The sequence below is a fragment of the Mustela lutreola genome, chromosome 11 (genome assembly GCF_030435805.1).
Source record: "Mustela lutreola isolate mMusLut2 chromosome 11, mMusLut2.pri, whole genome shotgun sequence".
Classification (NCBI taxonomy): domain Eukaryota; kingdom Metazoa; phylum Chordata; class Mammalia; order Carnivora; family Mustelidae; genus Mustela; species Mustela lutreola.
Window position 1 is genome coordinate 95,777,109 of NC_081300.1, and position 20,930 is coordinate 95,798,038.

Consider the following 20,930-nt stretch of genomic DNA (forward strand, 5'->3'; position numbering starts at 1 on the left):
ATTTATTTACCTGAGAGAGAGTGAGAGACAGAGAGACAGAGAGTACAAGCAGGGGGAGGGGCAGAGGAAGAGGGAGAGGAAGAAGCAGGCTCCCTGCTGAGCATGGAGCCAGACTCAGGATTCGATCCCAGGACCCCGGGATCATGACCCAAGCCGGGGGCACATGCCTAACTGACTGAGCAGCCCCATTTCTTCCTTTAATTCTATCAGTTTTGCTTTGCATATTTTGGGGTTCTATTATTAGGTGTATATATAATTCTTATAGTTTATCTTTTTTTTTTTTAAAGATTTTATTTATTTAGTTGACAGAGAACACAAGTAGGCAGAGTAGCAGGCAGAGAGGGAGGAGGAAGCCGGCTCCCTGCTGAGCAGAGAGCCCTATCCTGGGATCATGACCCGAGCTGAAGGTAGAGGCTTTAACCCACTGAGCCACCCAGGCACCCCTAGTTTATCTTTTATTATCATAAAATGTCTTTCTTTGTCTCTAGTAACAATTTTTGTCTTAATAGTCTATTTGGTCTGATATTACTATAGCCACTCCAAGGTGCTTTTGGTTACTGTTGGCAAGGAAGATCTTATTCCATCCTTTCACTTTGAATCCATTTGTGTCTTTGTATTTAAGCTGTGTCTCTTCCAAACAGCATATAATCAGATCATCATTTAAAAAAATTCAACCCGTTAACGTCTGCCAACACTCTTTTATTTTTATTTTTAAAAGATTTTATTTATTCATTTGAGAGAGAGAGACACAGGGAGAGAGGGAACACAAGCAGGGGAAGTGGGAGAGGGAGAAGCAGGCTTCCCGCTGAGCAGGGCTTGATCCCATGACCCCGGGACCATGACCCAAGCTGAAGACAGCCTCTTAACCAACTGAGCCACTCAGGTGCCCCTGCCAACACTCTTTAAATCAGTGTTTAATCCATTTACATTTAATGTTATTATGGGTAAATTACAAACTTTTTCCCAATTAATAAAGTTTATGTCTTGGAGTTTTGGGTGCATAGCAAAACTGAACAGAAAGTACAGACATTTCTCACACACTCCCTGTCCCCATACATGCACAGCCTCCCACACTAACATCCTACACCACAGTAATACATTTGTTACAAGCATTAAACCTACAGTGACACCCAAAGTTCACAGTTTACCTTAGGTTTGCTCTTGGTGGTGTACATTCTAGGAGTTTCCATGAATGTATAAAGACATGCAGCCACCATTGTAGTATAACCAAAATAGTGTCACTGGCCTAAAAATCCTTGGTACTCTCCCTATTCACTCTTGCCCCCACTTTACCCCTCCCACAACCACTATCTTTTTCTTGTCTTCATAGTTTTGCTTTTTCCAGAATGTCTTATCTTTGGAACCATATGATACATAGCCTTTTCAAATGGGCTTTTTTCCCTCAGTAATATGCATCTAATGTTCCTCCATGTGGTGTCATGGCCATGAGAGGCCGTTTCTTTTTGGTGCTCAATAATATTCTGTCATCTGGATGACCAAAGTTCATTCATTCACCTATTGAGGGACATCTTGGTTGTTTCCAAGTTTTTGGAAACTGTGAATAAATCTACTATCAACAGCCATGCACAGGCTTTTGTGTGGATTTAAATTTTCAGTTCATTTGGGTTGATACCAAGGAGCGCAACTGCTGGATCTTATGGTGAGAGTGTGTTTAGTTTTGTTAGAAACTCAACTGTCTCCCAAAGCAGCTATACCATTTTGCATTGCCACCAGCAGTGAATGAGAGTTCCAGTTCCTCCACAATTTCACCAGTACTTGTGTTGCCAAATGTTTTACATTGTGGCCATTCTGATGGTTGTATCATATTATCTCATTGTTAATTCACAATTCTCCAATGACTTATGATGTTCAGCTACTTTTCATATGTTTATTTCCACCTACATATCTTCTTTAGTGACATGTCTATTCAGGATTTTCATCCATTTTGTAATTGGATTATTCATTTTCTTATTGTTGAGTGTAAAGAGTTCTTTGTATATTTAGAGTAACAGTCCTTAATCAGATGTAGCCTTTGTAAATACTTTTTCCAAATCTTGTCCTCTCATTCTCTTTCACATTGTCTTTCATAGACAAGAGTTTTAAGTTTTAATAAAGTTCAGCTTATCAATTATTTCTTGTGGCTCATTTCATTGGTGGTCTTGTTCCTAAAAAGTCGCCACTGTATCCAAGGTCATTTAGGTTTTCCCTAATCTTCTTTCCTAGGAGTTTTATAGTTGTGCATTTTACATTTAGGTTTATGATCCATTTCAATGTAGTTTTCGTAAAGGATGTAATATTTGTGTCCAGATTCATTTATTTGCATGTGGATGTCTACTTGTTACAGCACTACCTCTTGGAAAAACAATCTTTGCTTCATTGCATTGTCTTTCCACCTTCGTCAAAAATCAGTTGCCTATTTATGTGACTCTATTTCTGAGCCCTTGTTCTACTGCTCTATTTTCTTAGTCTCACACTGTATTGATTACCATAGCTTTATAGTGAAGACTTAAGTTTTAGCTTTATATAAGTGGTATTATGTTTCCAATTTCAAATTCCACTTGTTCATTGCTGGCATATAAAACAGTGATTTCACTTTTGTATATTAAACCTCATATCCTGAAAATCTGTTGTAACCACAAATACACACACACACACATTTGTATTTTCAAATACACACACACATAGATATGATGGTTCTTTGTCAAGAGTGCTGCTGACTGTGTGACTGTGTGGCCACAGGGCAGGGGACTAGGGCTGAGTGAGCCCAATACATATGAAGTAGCTCTTAACACAGTGCACACACATGTCAACTTAGTCTCTGATTTTTTTTTTTTAAAGATTTTATTTGACAGACATAGATCACAAGTAGGGAGAGAGGCAGGCAGAGAAAGAAAGAGAGAGAAGAGGAAGCAGGCTCTCCACCGAGCAGAGAGCCCAATACGGGGCTCGATCCCAGGACCCTGAGATCATGACCTGAGCCGAAAGCAGAGGCTTTAACCCACTGAGTCAGCCAGGCGCCCCTAATCTCTGATTTTTATTCCTGGATGCTTTCTTCCACTTTATCACCTCATGTATTGTTAGTCCTATTCTCTCTGTATATTTGTCTAGGTTTTTCTCCTTTTCCCTCCCTGCTTTTATCTTGCAAGTGTTTTAAACTCACATTCACTAAGTGATCAAAATTAACATTACCAATAAATGGGATAAAGCAACATGACATGCCTCTTGGAAGGACACATTATCTTCCTGCTAAAAATGCATAACCATCATATTAACCATCACACAAACCCAAAATGAAGGCTTTTATACATCATCATTGGTCTATTCTTTAAAAAAAAAAAAAAAAGTCAATTCATAAAAGACAAAGAATGGCAGAAGCATTCCAGATAAAGAAAATGAAAGAGATTTGAGTCAGTGAATGAAATGCATGATCCTGGATTGGATCATGTACCAGATGGGGGGTGGAGAGGGAAATATAAAGGACCTTTACTGGGACAACTGCCTAAACAGAAATATGGCCTGTACATTAAATAACAGTGTTACAAATTCCTGAATTTGGTAACTGCACTGTGGTTAGGTAAAAACAACTCCTTACAGTATATGAGTATTCTGTGTTCTCTTTTTATAACTTTTTGCAAAGTTTGAAATAACTTCCAAATCAAGGTGAAACATGACTCTATTCTGTATCTGCAGCTCCCTGAGCTGTTAGCTTAATTGTCTACTCACTTGCATTTAGTGCTCACACTAGGCCTTTTTGCCATAATTTCTCTTTAGCTAAATCTTTAGCTAAATCCCCACAAGGGTGGGTCAGGTCAGGTAGAGATAACAGAGCCCAGATGCAGGGATGAGTTGGGCCAGGTGGAGACATCCAATCAGTGGGGTGCGCATACTGTCTCCCTAGCTACCAAGGAGTGTTGGCCCCCGCCTTTTGGGCACCAATTCTGACCAAGGTGATACGCTAGTTCAAATAGCTAGTATGAGGTGAAGTGTAATTCAATTGGCCACCCGTGTGTGACCTAGCATGACTGTGCAGCTTTCTCTGTGTGTTACAATCTCATTGGCCAGACTCAACCACATGGCCTTTGCTCTATAAAAGTTAGTCTGTGAGGCAGGAAGGGATCACCCTCTCTGTAAGAGGCAGCCCCGAATGGTTGGTTTGATTCTCCATGCTTGGCGCGAAATAAAGCTTGGCTTGACCTTCACTTTGTATCAGTCTCGCTCCTTTGATCACAGACCTATTATTGGGGGACCTAAAAGCCTCTTCTGCCTGGGCAGAATTACCTCTAGATTTCTGAATTTCATTAATAATCAGTGTCTGCTTTGGTGTCAATGGCTTCGTACCGGTGTCCTCCACCACCACGACCAGCCCGGGGGTTTCCTAATTGAGCTTCTATACAACCCACCATGTCCTTCCTGTGTGCAGACTCAGTTTCCTCACACGGGGAAATTTCCTTATTGTATCTCCTAACATTTTCTTCTGTTACATATGCTGAATTCCTTGCTGCAGAGATGGTAATTATCCTAATTCGGATTATCTCTGTCCTCCACAGCTATTATCCTCCAACTCCTCAGTATCTTTGTTCCCCTCTTTATTAGGACTACAAGCTCAAGCCCTTCCTTCAGATGTTTAGAAATGTTCATTAGGTTCCTTTCTGACTTATTTCACAGTCCTGACACGGTGCTCTTTGGTCTTCACTCAGTTCCTTAACTTTTCACGTCTTCTGTTCCACTTGTGTCATTTCATCATCTCTTTGAACCCTTGTTTTATTTAAGTCACTGGAGTTTTTATATAATACAAAGCAATATTCCACTTTGGGTAATGTTTTCTCATGGCCTGAATTCCTCATCTCTCTTTGGATTCCTGTGTCCCTTTCTTTTCTTTTTTTTTTTTTTTTCTTCTTTTGGTGCAAAAGGCATTCAACGGTTCATCTTACTACAGGCAGCTCTACCTAGACCTTCCATTTGTTCACATGTAATATAAATTCATTTTCCCCAGATACCCAACCTACTTTATCTGAGACTTTTAATCTTCCCTCTCCAAGGTACGACAGGAAAACCGGGCTCCATTGCCCATTCATCTCTATAGCTGGAGGGCTGGAGGACCAGGCTGGAGGAAGTGCTTTTAAGGGGACATGCACAGTCTATTGGAGGTCTCTTTCATGGATTTTCCCTTTAGCGCCCCCTCTGAACAAAGGGGATCCTACTGCTGCAGGAACATGTCTTCAGGCTTCCGTCTCGGGCAGATACTACAAAATTGTCTTTTTTACCATCTAGTCTCACCTCCTCTGCTGCCTTCCCTTCCCAGAGAGTGGAATGCAGCCTCATTTATGGCTGGAGGTGGTTACACGATACTATTACAGAGGTCAGAACTTTCCTCTCCAAATTAAAAGACAAAACCATGTAAAGAGAAGGCCTTTCAGCCTTTCCCCACTTTGTCCCTCCCTGACTTCTTCCTGGAAAGTTTCGCAATCCCTGGAGGTGTAAGAGCCCTGGTAACCAAGGTCCACGCTAAGGGCAACAGGAGAGCAGAAAGGAAGGGGAGGGTTCCTGAGGACCTTCTTGAGAACTCAGCTGGACTGCGCACCTGAGGACTTATCATTTGATAGGAACCGCCCCTCCTCTTCCTTTTACTTAAGCCACTCTTTGTTGACTACCTATGGAAAATGATAACCGGCAGTTCTTCCTGCCGCTGGTAGAATCCTGAGACGGTCAAAGAGAGCTTCTAGCCTCTAAGATTCTTCTGTGACTTTTCTTCCAGGATGACTATTCACCTCTTCAATCTAATTTTCCCTAAACTGAGTTTGGCATAAGGATGAGGAGAAGTAGAGTAAAAATTCTCAGGATTCTGGGGCACCTGTGTGGCTCGGTTGAGTGTTCAACCCTTGATTTTGGCTTAGGTCATGGTCTCAAGATTGTGGGACTGAGCCCCACATCAGGCTCTGGGCTGGGCATGGGGCCTGCCTGGGATTCTCTCTCTCCCTCTGCCCCTCCACCCTGTCTCTCTATCTCTCTGCCTCTGTCTCTCTCCCTCCATCCCACTCTAAAAAAAAAAAAGAAAAAAATTATCTGGATTTTGCTACACATTTTCTTTTCTCTCACCACTGCGAACAGTGTCAAAAGAGTCAAACCACAGTCATGTTCCTTCTCTTGGTTGTCAGTTTTAATATTTACAGCATGAGGCCCATTGGCTTTGCTCGATTTTCCTGGAGACTTTTTTTTTTTTTAATAACCAGAAGAGTATGTTCACTTCATTAGGTATTGAGGAAGAAAGATTCCATGATCAGTTTCACTCAGCCCTACCTGCCCAGAAGTCTCTGAGCCCAGATTAAAATTACAATGGCTAATGTTCACTGTCTTCTAAAATAAACTATGACAAGCTAAAAACAGTGTTGCCTTGGGGCACCCGGCAGGCTTAGTTGGTAGAACATGTGACTCTTGATGTTGGGGTCAGGAGTTAGAGCCCCATGCTGGGCAGCAGAGTTTACTTAAAAGCAGTGTTCCGTTTCTCAACAGTCACATTTGCGAATCCAGGCTTGTTTAACATTTGCAGGCAATTATTCATAAGTCAATCTAAATGGTAACCCCAATTTTCCGTAGACTGCGTTTGCTGTACAAGTGTTGATAAAGCACTTATTGAGATCTAATCCTTGTCCAGTTTCTACAAACCAACTGTAACCTCATTTTGCAAATAACTGGGATGGCAGTTGGAGGGAGAAATCAACGCTGTGCCCATAGCGACAGCTCGGTGCATCTGCAATCCTTACAAGGAGGAATACACGGGAAATCATGTCTCAGACATTTCAGAAGTAACTACCTCAGGTGGCTATTTCTGTAGAAGAACTTCTATTGTTATGATTACTTTTAGTATTCTCTATCATAGGAAATGCTGCTCTGTATCTTTCCATTAATCTTGAGACAACATGACCCTGCCTCATTTTGCCCTGTATGCTTCCAGTACCCACAGAGGGCATGTGACCTGCTCGTTTGGTGATCAGGCTTCTGGCAAGCACAACTCTGTGACACTGGAAGGAACTGACATCATGTAAAAAAAAAGTAGAAAGAGTAGTCAAGGTTTCTCCGCTTGAAACGGGGTATGTGTCTAATCACTCGCTTATTCATTCAAACCTGCATACTATGCACTGTGGTTCCCACCATCTCACAGCCTGTGTGGGGAGAAGCATGAGAAATAGCTACAACACAGTGTCGTGCGTCTGACGGAGAACTGCGGAGACTTCTACCTGAACACAGAGCAGGAAGCAGCTAGCCCTGAGCCTGGAGAAGTTTCCCACATAGGGACGGGGGAGTGGAGCTGTCAGAGTGGACATGGGAACGTCAGCTGACCAGGTGTGGCAGGAGAAACATGAGCCAACAGCGTGGAAGGTGTAAAAAGAGGAGAGTCAAGAATGTAGGTGGTGATACCAAATGTTCACAGAGGACGGAAAGGAAGCCACGCACTTGTGCCATCACTAGGTAAGTGATGAGTCAAGCAAGAGTCATTTCAGTAGTGCACTGGTGTGGCGAGAAGCGGACTACGAGGGACTGGGAAGAAAATGGGAGGTGAAATTAAAGGCAGAAAATATTACTCCTTTGAAAAGTTTGGAAATAAAGAAAAGAAGATCAGGCTGTAAGTGTGAACAGTATGGCAAGATCTAGAACCACTTTCAAGGCGCGCCTGGGCGGCGCAGTCAGCGGAGCATCCGCCTCTCGGTTTTAGCTCAGGTCAGGTCATGATGCCAGGGCTTTGAGACGGAGCCCCACGTGGGGCTCCGTGCCTGGCAGGGAATCTGCCTGAGATTCTCTCTCCCTCTGCCCCTCCGGCCCCCACCCTCTAAAATAAACAAATAAACCTCAAAAAAAAAAAAAAAAAAAAAAAAAGAGAGGCACCTGGGTGGCTCAGTGGGTTAAAGCCTCTGCCTTCAACTCAGGTCATGATCTCAGGGTCCTGGGATTGAGCCCCGCATCGGGCTCTCTGCTCAGCAGGGAGCCTGCTTCCTCCTACTCTCTCTCTCTCTCTCTCTCTCTCTCTGCCTGCCTCTCTGCCTACTTGTGATCTCTGTCAAATGAATAAATAAAAATATTTAAAAAAAAGAGAGAGAGAGAGAGAAAGAGAAAGCCACTTTCAAGAGAATGAGGAGGATTTCCCAACCCACAGAAAATCCAAAGGGGCCAACAGACATTGTGGCCACTGGCAGGCGTGCAGACTTCGGGAGGGACAGTGACAGTCGGAATGTAGGAAGGAGACCTGAAACACCCCAAGTGGGTGCACAAACGATACGTGGTACCAGCATCCAACAAATACCACTCAGCCCCAAACACCTGCTACAACACCAAGAACCATGAGAACAGGGCGTTGACAGAAAAACGTGGGTCACAAAGGGTCACATGCTCTAAGAGTCCACTGATAGGAAACATCCAGAAAAGGCAAAAACCCCACAAAGACAACACATAGATTAGCGTTTGCCAGGGTTAGGAGGGAGTGATGGGAAGCAACTGCTTCAACAGGTAGGGGCTCTCCTTTTGGGGTGATGAAAACGCTCTGGAACTAGACAGACGTGATGACCGCACTGCAGGAAGAACGTACCAAATGCCACTAAATCGTACACTGTAAAGTGGCTGAAACAGTAAAGCTTGTTACATGTATTTACACGCACACGCACACGCGCACACACCCTAAAGCAGCATGAAACCAGTCATGCCATCAGGCAGAAAAGTGAAGGAGAAAGCCAACAGTCAGCGTCAATCATATAATTAGGACAATCCTCATAATCGTCGTTTATCAAGAAGAGGTAAGTTATGTTAACCACGAGGCTGAACAATATGAAATTGCAAAATGAGCAGTTTCATACAGTTCAATCTAGCATGTTCCTTTTTCAAAGATAGAGCACTCTGTGACTGTCCATAAAGATTTCTGTCACTGTTGATGCCAGATATAGCAAGCCTCTTGCGATCCCAGCTGATCCTGATTTTTGCTCCCCTCCCCCGACAAGATAAGTAGTACCCCACTTGGGAAAGGCAACTCCCACAATTTCCTTTGGAAAGGACAATGTCTGCTAGGGAGAGCAGATGAGAAAGAATACACACACGTGGGTTTTGTTTCCGGTTTTACCAGCTCTGTTCCAGAGGATCAGGAACAGAGGAGTCCTTCCAACTCCAAGATACAATCCTTCTTCACCCGGGAGCGCACGATGCCCACCAGTCAATCAAGGCAAATGAGAATTCCTCTCTAAAAGCGGAAACTAACATCACTCTCCAACTTGGACCAACCCTCCTCATCTCAGAATATCCTACATCTTTTAAAATTCATAAAAAGAGAGTAGGTTCTACAAAATCACTGTCTCAGGAAGGAAGGAATTCTCTTATTTTGATAAATGAGCTCCCATCCAATGGACAGACAGTAAATCAAACAGCCCTCATATTGAAGGAAGTAATCCCAGTGAGATGCTGAAGATTCACAACAGATTCTGGGGTGTCTTGGGCTTTCTAAGCAAAAAAAAAAAAAAAAAATTGAAGTAAAAAACCCAACAATCCAATAAACCGAGAGTACATTTCTATAGCATTGCTTGACCCCCACCTACCACATTCCTAGCTCATAAGTTTTTCTTTCTTTTTTTATCCATAACAGTAATAATTATGAAATAAGTGGAAGTAAGTTTTAGTGTCTGTATAGGATAGGAGCAGGGTACAAGCCCCCGAGTTAGTCCGAGGGGCATGCAGGTCTTGGCTCCACTGCCTAGCAGTGTCCTTAGCAAACTGGTCGACTTTTGAGCCTCAGCATATCTTCAAAAAAACCTTCCGGGCGCCTGGGTGGCTCAGTGGGTTAAGCCGCTGCCTTCGGCTCAGGTCATGATCTCAGGGTCCTGGGATCGAGTCCCACATCGGGCTCTCTGCTCGGCAGGGAGCCTGCTTACTTCTCTCTCTCTCTCTGCCTGCCTCTCAGTGTACTTGTGATTTCTCTCTGTCAAATAAATAAATAAAATCTTTAAAAAAAAAAAAAACAAAAAAAAAACCTTCCTATCTCAGAGGTATGTTGTGATGAGTGTGAAACAGACAAAGCCGCCCTCTCGATAATTGTTCAGTGAATTATGATGCTACTAATAAAAGGAATCAGGATAGAACTCAGGTTCTGGGTCAATATTTAACCCATGCCCTGTCAGCCTCCTCTCCACTGTCTTAAGTTTAGGATGTAATGATCCCGCAGTCAGACAATTAAAAATCTTTCTTTTTTTTCTTAAAGCAGGGTTTTTCCCAACATGGTGGCTCTGTAGTATATTTCTAAACATAGCTGATCAATAACTCGGCTTGACTACAGTAAGTAATGGAGTGAAATTTGTAATTTTATGGAAGTAAGCAGTACTCTAGATTCCTGGAGATTACACAGTAAGAGTAACAGAGCCAGTGAATTAATCAGTCTTCTGTAGACTAAGGCTGCTTCTAAATTATTTTGGATGGGTGAGTCTCTCCACTACTTTTGAAATGAAAAACACAGACATTATGTGTGTGTGTGTGTGTGTATAAAATATTTATATTTGGGGCGCCTGGGTGGCTCAGTGGGTTAAAGCCTCTGCCTCCAGCTCGGGTCGTGGTCTCAGAGTACTGGGATCGGGCCCCTCATTGGGCTGTCTGCTCAGCGGGTAGCCTGCTTCCCTCTCTCTGCCTGCCTCTCTGCCTACTTGTGATCTCTCTCTCTCTCTCAAATGAATAAATAAAATCTTAAAAAAATATATTTATATTTGTATTTATTTATTTCAAGGGAAGGATTACCCTAGTCCTCCTTGGTGATCAATATCCTTGTTAACAAGCTCGACCACTGAAGCCTATTATTGAGTTCATGCCCGTTTATTTCTCCTCAGAGTAAAACACAGAACTACAAAGGGCCTAACAATCTGTCCTTTAAAGGGAAGTCACTTTTCTTAGTTGATCTTTGCACACCTATTGGGTAACACCCATCGAAGTCACTGACTTTCAAATCCTTCTCCAAAGGAAGGCAATTCAAATGCCAACATGCAAAAGGGAAGAGCATGGGAGGCAGCGAGCCCTGCAAAGCTCTGTCCGAGGAAGCATGATGCCTCCTTCCACTGCTTTCCGGTTCTGAGTGACAGAAGCAAGGAATGTAATCAACAGCCCAGTTAAGGTCACAACATGAGAGGAAGGGATGATCTCTCTGTTCATCCCACGTATGGAATCTGCTTTCTCTACCAGACATGCTCCAGGAGGTCAAGTGAGACGCCCCTCTCAGAGATCCTTCTCCTGCAAGAACTTACAGACACCCCGAGAGAGCTACAATATGTTTAGATGCTCTAGTTTGTGCCAGGAAAAAAAGGACCTCCTCTGGTCAAAGGGCTTCTATTTTCATGAACTCCAGTTTCTCATATACTGACCAAAGGAGAGGGCAGTAGTCCCATGTAAGTCAACTTTTCCTGACCCAAGTCATTAGATGGCAAACATTTCTTGACTCTATTACCTAAACAAGGGTAAGCAGATTACTATCTTCGTGTTCCTTTTAGAAGTAGAAATAATGACAGGGCCATCTTCCAGAATTATTGTAAAGATTAAGTGAGATGATAGCTGTCATTTATTTGTGCTTTTCACATAGTAAGAGCCAGTAAATGTGAGCTATTAACACCAAAAGCGTCATCGCCATCCTGGAGTCTGGAGAGATGTGACATTTCTTTTCTGAAGAATATTGTGGGAAACTATGATAAAGAATTTAAAGTCTGAAATCAACTCCAAAAAGTGCTTTCACCACAAACTGCACCACGTCAATGGGTAACTCCATGTAAATTACCCCAAATTACTCCATCGTAAGTGAGAATTAATCTTTGCCAAGTATGTGGGGTGGGGGGGGGGGGACTCTCTTGAAATGTAAACCAAGAATTAATGACCACCCGGTAAAAATTCTCTTTAAAATCTCATTTTAGGAATCTGCTGAGGCCAGATGTGACGAGCCATTTAGCACTGGGATTCAACTCAGAAAGAATAAAAAGCAGGATATGGTATTCTTTAAAATCAGTTTTGTTTCAGTGTTTAATGAACTTATCACAAATCTTTCTGATTTAAATACGGAAGCCAATGGGTTGTGGTGAGCTTCTCGCCCATTCTGGGGATAGCACATAGCACATAACACATACCAACACACACAATTGCACATACGTACACAGTTTCATTAGGAAATGCTTAAAAAAAAATTTTTTTTTTTTTTAAAGAAAAGCAGAGTTCTATTTAAAAACGGCTGCCAACCCCCACACCAAGTCCCTATCCTGGGAATTTGCTTCCTTCAAACCAGTTCCGATGAAAGAGAAAAGGAACCTTAAGAGAAAAGTAATTTTGAAATCCAGGCAGTAATAGTAGGGAGACGAGATCCTTCCTTTCCATTTAAATGCAATGCTATGAGACTGTCTAATAAAGATCGTATTTTCTACTTGCTTGCAAGTTCCCCATGTTGTTACTGGTCTGTTTTGGTTTGGGTTTTTTTTTGTTTTTTTTTTTAAAGAAAATCTGTCAACTCCCACCCTAAGTCCTACAGCAGCACACTTGAAGGCAAGAAGACACATCACACAGGCAACTTGGAATCCCCATTTGGAGCCACACAACCACACCAAGGGACCTCCAAGCGCCCTGCCGAGGGCAGCGGGCAGGAGCAGGGCAAGGCTAGGCACCCTCCCCCCCAGGCCCACTGACCTTCTGATGACCTGTGACTTCGTCCCTGCTTCTCCCCAGCTCCTCAGCAAGTTTCACGTTCTCTTCTTGCAATGCCGAAAGCTGCTGGGACTTCTGAGCTGCTGCCTGCTTGAGGGTTTCTCTGCAAGGACAGTGAGTGCAGGGTTACCATAGAAACAAGACAGGCAAGGAAACTGTGGGAGACGACGGGCTTCACAGCACTGAGGAAAATATATCTGGGTCACGTGCCTGATAGGATCTATAAGAACAGGAGGCAGCGGTATCTACGTGCAGGAGAGGCTAAACGGCTTTAACCCCTCGGGAGGAGGACTGCCGCCCACAATTATTACATTCTTTTTAAACCTAATAAACACTATATCCACCCTCTCTCCACCCACACTCACCCATTTCTATCTAAACACTCCCCATACAAAAGGCACTGTTACTATAAAATAAACGACAAGTGAAATGGTCAGTCCTCTTGTCTTTAGGACTATTTCCATTAGAAAATTATACAAAAACCCACTATGTTGATAAAGTGCTTTCCTTTGCTGTCAAGGTACTCTGTTCTGACTGCACAGATCTGTAATCTGTTGGGTTATTTTTTTTTTTTTTTCTGGCAGAAATAAAAATCTAATGGTCCTATTTGCCAGTATCTGTCAGGGTCAAGTGCTAGCATGAATCGGAGTATATTTTTAGGACATCTCTCCAGGTGAAATGCCCAAAGGAAATGCGGTTTTCCAATTACATAACAGGTGTTTCATTTTGATTGTATTATTTCCACGAGGTTACTTTGTAATTAAAAGAAGCAAATAAAAATACAGCCTGCTGACCTGCGTCACAAATATCAGCATATAAAACGTGAACAGGCTAAGCCTATGTGTTAGACATCTTCCCAATATTAAAGTTATCCAAAATATACATCTCAAATTCTTATCCTTGACACGTGGATATTGAAAATATTTTGTTTGATCACTGGATTTTAGTTTTCCATCATAGAAGATTTTAATGCCACTATGAATTTTAAGTCTGTGCTGGCTAAACTCCGTTTAGGGAGCTGTCACACACGGCTGAATCCTGAATCAAGTCCTCTGGGTATGAATCCATCTGCTGATGCAGGAACACATCTATTTTTAACTTCAATTGTTTAATGGGTGGCAATGCCTGGCATCTTCAGGTTCTTTTTTTTTTTTTTTCTTTTTGAGTTTTAATTCTCCATCCACCTATAATAATGCCTAGTGGGGTAAGATTTAGGGGAATATATTTATACAAAAACTGTCCTAGCACATTAAATGAGGTCTTTTACAGAGATGTCTACATACCAAGTGAGGAAAAACAGAAGAGATTTAAGCCTCAGGTCATTCAAAAGCTAGGAGAGTTGGTTTTAATTATGGATACACACACACACAATAGCTAAAGTTCGCCTTCTGGCCCAAGTCCATCAATTCTTGACAAATCTAAAGATTTTACTTATCTTTTTTTTTTTTTTAAATTCCCAGCTGTCACTGCCTTCCTTGGGAGATGTTTGGTTTGGACTTAGCATCTGGGTAGATGGTCAGTGGTAAGTCTGTGATCCTGCTGTCTCTTAAAGAGTTTCATCTTTTTTTTTTTTAAGATTTTATTTATTTATTTGACAGACAGAGATCACAAGTAGGCAGAGAGAGGCAGAGAGAGAGAGAGAGAGAGAGAGAGAAGAGGAAGCAGGCTCTCCGCTGAGCAGAGAGCCCGATATGGGGCTCAATCCCAGCACTCTGGGATCATAACCCGAGCCAAAGGCCGAGGTTCCAACCTGCTGAGCCACCCAGGTGCCCCAAGAGTTTCATCTTTTAATGGCTGATTATTATTATTATTACTATGATTAGTAAGTAGGCTCCACACCCAGCATGGAGCCCAACTCAGGACCCTGAGATCTAGACCCGAGATGAGATCAAAAGTCAGATACCTAATGAACTGAGCCACCCATGTGCCCCTTAATGGTTTTTTAAATCCTTGGTTTCTATTAAGAGCCCACAGTAAAGAAAATTAAAAGAAGAAGTCAAAGAAATTACAAAATTTTCTAAAGTATTGATCTATGAAAGAATTATTGGTTCAACATAAAATCTATACAATGCTTTCATGAACACTTTCTCAATCCTCAAAGCCCAATGAGGCTAATATTATCTATATTTTAAAGATAAGAAAACTGAAGCTTAGAGAAGGGAAGCAAGAGATTTTCCCCAAATCTTAAATCCAATAAGTTGTAGAAGCATGAGAACTGGAGTTAAATCTGGCGATGGACCTCAGCTGTCACAAATATAGAAACACCTTTCCATTTTTCTTTAGAGTGTAGCGGGTACATGTATTCCATACAGGAAGAAGGCTCTTACAGCCCAATTTCCGGAAATACTCCAGGGAACCATTCTGAAAATACTTAAGGTATTTCTAACAATTTTTAAAGCTACTTTTCTTTCTACATGACAGAAGACTATCCCAGTTTTAAAACCGGGATGCAAATACGTATTTTTCACACTGACTTGCAAACATTCTACCTACAAGTCTATTATAAATCAATTAATGGCCATGCTAAATCTATTCTAGATTTATTACTGTGTCAGGTGAGTAATTAAGAACAACAATTAAACTGCTTGTATCATTTTCCCCAAGATTTAAAATTATATATTGGGGGAAACATATTCTCTCCCCACCTGAAAATAGGACTTAGCTAACCAAAGCTAAGAATTTTCCTAAAACCAGTCTAATAAATAGCATAGAAGGAACACTTAGCTACAAGCACTGAGTCGCCAGCGCCAAGGGCAATATTCCATAGGAAGTAATTCTGATTAGAACTCCAGTGTCTACACTGGGGTCCATTTTCCTCCAGGAACTGAAGTCCTGTCAGGTGAGGGGAGACACCAGGAATGTTCTGAAGGACATAAAGCGCCCCAGATACATGCTGAACCACAGAGAAATCATCTGCTGCTCGTTCTCTAGCTTTGGGCACTGAGGAACTAAGGAGCAGTAAAATGACTGCCTTTTTTTTTTTTTTTTTTTTTTTTGAGAAGCACCATTCCCATTACACAGTACATTTATTTTAGATGGTCCTTGAAATGTGGCCAAGTCTACCGCAGGGAACAATGAGTCACTGGGGGCAGGGGCTCTTCCAACCTACTCCCTGTACCAGCTTCTGAAGCCTGTCACTGGTGTCTCCCACGGCTCGTCCCTCTGGTTAAGGAACCCTGGCCACAGTGTGCCAGGTCACCCACAGAAGACACGACTCCCTCAGGCCCAGTGGGCCTGAGGAAAGGTGGAGAGGCAGAAGTAGCACAGGCTATCTGCCCAGTGGTCCTGGTTCCCACTCAGAGATCTGGGGACAGTGGCTCCAGGTGACAGGCCACAGTTAGAGGCAGCAGCAGCAGGGGCCACAGTCTTACGCTCGTGATCCTTTGTGCCCACAGCCAGGAGCCCAGGCTTTTATTATTCACTGGAATCACTCAAAGAAGGGCAGAAAATTTCTCTCTTCACAGAGGTTAAGCCACCCCATATTAACTGGGGGGCGGGTGACAGGACAGTGACACGGTGAGGACGCTGGATGCTTAAACACTAGACCCACAATGGCCATGACGAGAGACTGCTAAGTAGTACTGTGGGGGAGAGGGGTCTTAGCAACGTCCTAAGGGCTCTCTCTGCTAGGTCCACGCTGACCCTGCCCCTCCATTACCTAGTGCGGCCCAGAGAGCTCACAGGTGGGGTTATGGCAGTGGGAGGTTGGTTAGGGAATCTTCTCCTGCTGCTCACATCCTCCCTCACCAGCTGCCTGTGTGACACAAATGAACTCAAGTCAACAATGCTCTGAACACTCCTTTCTGTGTCACGGGCAAAGTCCCGCAGCACACCCACGGCCACCCTCTCAGAGCTGGTGCTGGTGTGGTTTCCCATCATGGTGACCTCTATGTGCCTGCCTGCCGTGGCTTCAGAAGGCCAAGACAATGCAAGCTCTTCCTGCCGGTCCTGAGCTCCTGTGTAAGCTGAGGAGTCTGTGAATGCGCAGGGAGCTGGTGCGAACTTTCTCAGCACCGTCTGGAGAAATACTAATGCTAAGACTGAGGTCCAGAAGCGCCGAATCACTACACTGTGCGCCTTGAGCCAACGCGACACTGTGTGTTAACTGGAATTTCAATACAAATTAAAAACAAAATACAAAGACTGAGGAAGGGATTGATCACGTGCCCCAGAGTCACTCGGAGGAGGGATTTTACGAACTCTCCGAAGAACCCAACGTGTCCTAGGTTCAGTCTGAGCTTGAGCAACAACTCGCCTTGAGGGTGGAGGCTTGGAGTGGAGCTACTATCTGACTGATCTCATGCCTCTGTCTGCTCAGAACAGGAAGCAAATAATTTAAGCCCTAGAAGGGCAGGGGCCATGTAAATCTGTCTCTGTATCCTTCCCAGCTTGGAAGACACAAAGGTTCACCACATTAACTGGCTTTAAATTTTTAGGTTTACACAGCTGGTTTATGGTGTAGCTCTCAGAACAGAAGAACAAAATGAATTCTACACACGAACTATCATCTCAAATGCCTGATAAACACCAACGATTATGACGATCAGACTTGAACGGCCGGGACTTGGAGCTGGTGTTGACAAAGGAAACACGGTCAGCCTGTCTGCCTGAAATCGAGGCAGCAGACTGAGGGATAAACCTTGAGTAGAAATATTCTTCCACAGTCCTCTCACCTGATTCCCATGCAAGAAGGTTGGATTATTCTTAAAATCAAGATTATTGATAATCTTGAAAGGGAGATGCTTTTTTTCTCCCTACAGAAAGGGTTTTGAGAGATTTTTAAAGCACACTGCTTAAAACAAACAAACAAAACTCCAGTTCCTCTTGTATTTTCTTCATAAAGTCATATTCGAATGCCACCTGCCCTCACTTATCAGCCAGCACACACTCACTTTGATCCTTTAACCTGGTTACCACTGTGACTTAGCTACCTTTCAGCTGAACAGTTACAGGGCTTACTTTCCAGGCACGCTACCACATTTGGGGGGCAGGAAAGGGGCAACTACTTTCTAAATACTTGTCAAGTTATTTTTTTAAATAGTCTTGTCTTCACTTTTGCCATATGAAGTCCCCCGGTTTCTCTCAAAGGAAATGAACTTACATTTCTTTCCTGAATTCTTCCATTTTTTGGTTCTCTACTGTCAGAAGTTCTTTTGACTTGTTCAGCTCTTCCACATTTTTCAAGTTGTTTTCTTTAAGTGTATCCAACTTAAAGACCAAGAAAAAAAAAAACTTGATGAAATTATTTCATTTCCCAGTGACATGACTGGATAGACAAATTATTCATGCAAATGTGTACTAAAAAGACAGGTGACATTAGTCATTTGCCAAAAAAAAAAAAAAAAAAAAAAAAAGAAGAAAAGAAAAGCCACTGGGTAAGGAGATGACAAATGACCATGACATTATAAACTGCAAGCCTCCCCCTTACATTTAGTCAGACATTCCCCATCCACCCGGCCAAAATGTCAAACTAAATTGCTACATGAATTACAACCAAAGTTTACTTTCTCTTTGTGGACAATCTCAATATTTACCACTGAACTTGCTATTCAAGTATGACCCCTCTTTAAAAAAAAAAAACCAAAACCGAAGCCAAGAAATAAATTGCAAAGGCATTACATCAGCAAGGATTATTCTTTGTAATGAAAACAAAAACTCCTTTCCTTCCCCACAGATTAGTGATTTCAGATGTATCTGTCAACCTTAGTACCAAATGTACAGAGTGCTGACTACAACAATCTTCCAAATGAAATTATCTGTAGGTGGGACAATATTTGATTATCCATCTTAACTTTGATCTGACAAGGGAAAAGAGCCAGGCAAGTGAGGCTGAAAAGCCTCATATTCATTCGTTCAACTCCATCAGCGGCACACAGGGGAGGCGGCCAGCTTAGAGCGTGGCCCTGGTGGGAACACCAGACACACGATTGGAATGAGTGGGGGCGTGACCAGCTATAGGCTCTGACAGGTGACCAGAGTTCTAGGTGCAGAGCCTCAACCAAGGAAAGGGAGCTCGCTCGGGGCCGTCCACTGCCCCAGGGTGCGCTCCTGGCACCACGGCAACTTCCTGGGACTTGGGTAATCATCTCTTATGGTCACAGACATCTTTGCCACGTCACATGCTACCAGTCAGGAGTCCCAGACAGTGCCTCAATGGTTTTACCACCACAATATTCCTTTTCATGCCCTCTACAATTAATAGAGGAATCTGGAATTCCAGATTCATAGAATAAGAAAAACCAAGGATCACAATGGGTCCAAAAAATGATTCATCTGGTCTTGTATTCTGGCTATACAACAAGGACACCAAGAGCTACGTCATGAAGGCACACAATGCTCCCTGATTCTACCCTTAAAAATTAGATCCATTCCTTAAAATCTTCTCATTTGTTTTAGCTTCTGTGACTATCATCTGATTTTTTTAATGCTTTCTCTTCTTGTCTTAGGACTATCAGTTCTGAAAATGTACCCCCTTCTTCATCCGGTTGTATTCCCGCTATAATCATCTCAAAATGTGCGTGTCTTTACAGATTTCCATCTTTGACCTTCCATAATGAGAAGGCCTAGCCTCAACACGGCAGCTCTACAATGTGGTTAGCCCTTTCCTTGCTTTAATAGTCTCACCTGACTATCCCTTTCAAAAGCCTTAACGATTTGGGCAAATCCATCTACTTAGGATTCAGAGGTAACTGCTTCCCGAAGGAAGGAAGGGTTGGTATGAGCTGGGCATAGGGAGGAGGAGGACCAAAAATGGGTCCAGGAAGAATGAGAAATATGCTACTTGGGACAGAATCGAAGTGATCTCCATGCCACAATCTGTCTGAGACCCAGAAGTGGCTGTTTGGAGAGGACACAAAAGGGAACCAGGACTGAGTGATGCCAAGAAAAGGCTTACGTCAGACTCAGGGCTGAGAAGTGGAATTTAGTGGCTTCAGTTGGGAGAGCGCGGAGGAAAAAAAATGTGTGTGATTTCAGATCAAAGATACAGTCCCATCTCTGAAGTTACCATAGAAAGCCACGCTATCAGGGTTTTCCCCTCATTATTTTTTTAAAGGTTGACCCTACTAAGTGAGTAATGAAGTCATATACTTTATTTAATATTATCGTGGTTCTGATGTACAAGCGACTCCGCTAACATGGATCAAACCTGTATGAGGCCACACTTCAAAAAATAAACAATTCCGAGTTAGTGATCAAACATTCCATGAAGTCGGTAAGCTGTCCTTTGTACAAAAAGCCATTTAAATCTGATTACTTCATTCTGTAGTTTTTCATTTGTTTGCTTGGTATCCTCCAAGGAGGCCAGAGTCTCACTCTTCTCTTTGGTCATCTGTTCCATTATCTGCATGGCGTCTTCTGCCGTTTGAGCAGCCTGAACACAAGAAAGCACCGTGAGAAAAGAGGACAGCCCTGGGCAAGCCCATTGGGGACACTCGGGCTGTGCGGCTCAGGCAGCCCTCACTGTCTGTGTGGTGAAGGTTAAGGACCAGTCACCAATCCAATGCTGAGGCAAACAGACCGAGCCACGAAAGGGGAACCAAGCTACAGACCCTTTTCATGCCGTTCTTCAAACAAGCCAACTGCAATATGATATTTGCATATTTTCAGACCCTTCCAACCCTACATCTTTCCAAGCTCCAAAGTTACACTAACAGTCACGCTCATCGCTAACCTGTGTTTGAGAGAAACATTCCCTTCCCTGATAACAAACAGTAACGTCCTTTACGTAGCTGAATTTTCCCTTTGTCGTATTTACTGCTGTATGTTGGCAACACTATTCTCGCTATTTCAGATGTGAGGCTTCTGAAATAACTTGTAATTTAGGTTGGGGATTTCTCAAGTAAAGATAAAAATTATTTGGGCAATTATTAACATAAGGCTCAAGTGTTTAATGAGAAGCATTAAATGGAAAAGTCTGTGAGAGAAGCTGTGGGTAATGAATATAAACATGGCTGTGAATAAAAAAGATCGCATGGATATGGACACAAATCCTTAGCTGATAAGATAAAAATAATTATAAAAATTAAAATTTTGGGGGGGCGCCTGGGTGGCTCAGTGGGTTAAGCCGCTGCCTTCGGCTCAGGTCATGATCTCAGGGTCTTGGAATCGAGTCCCGCATCGGGCTCTCTGCTCGGTCGGGGGCCTGCTTCCTCCTCTCTCTCTCTCTGCTTACTTGTGATTTCTGTCTGTCAAATAAATCTTAAAAAAAAAAAAAAAAGAAAAAGAACCACAGGTAA

At 42.8% G+C, this 20,930-nt stretch overlaps 1 protein-coding gene across 4 annotated transcripts in view; it reads right to left on the bottom strand.

Annotated features, from left to right (window-relative positions):
* The window catches only part of CLIP1 (CAP-Gly domain containing linker protein 1), a 122,798-nt gene that overhangs the window by 14,848 nt on the left and 87,020 nt on the right, over window positions 1-20,930 (bottom strand). For all 4 annotated transcript variants that reach the window (XM_059139600.1, XM_059139599.1, XM_059139601.1 and 1 more), the window contains 3 exons: window positions 19,949-20,065; window positions 17,795-17,901; window positions 12,676-12,796 (listed from right to left, as the gene is read on the bottom strand). In XM_059139600.1, the coding sequence (XP_058995583.1) occupies window positions 12,676-12,796; window positions 17,795-17,901; window positions 19,949-20,065 (345 nt within the window). The remainder of the gene's footprint in view (window positions 1-12,675; window positions 12,797-17,794; window positions 17,902-19,948; window positions 20,066-20,930) is intronic.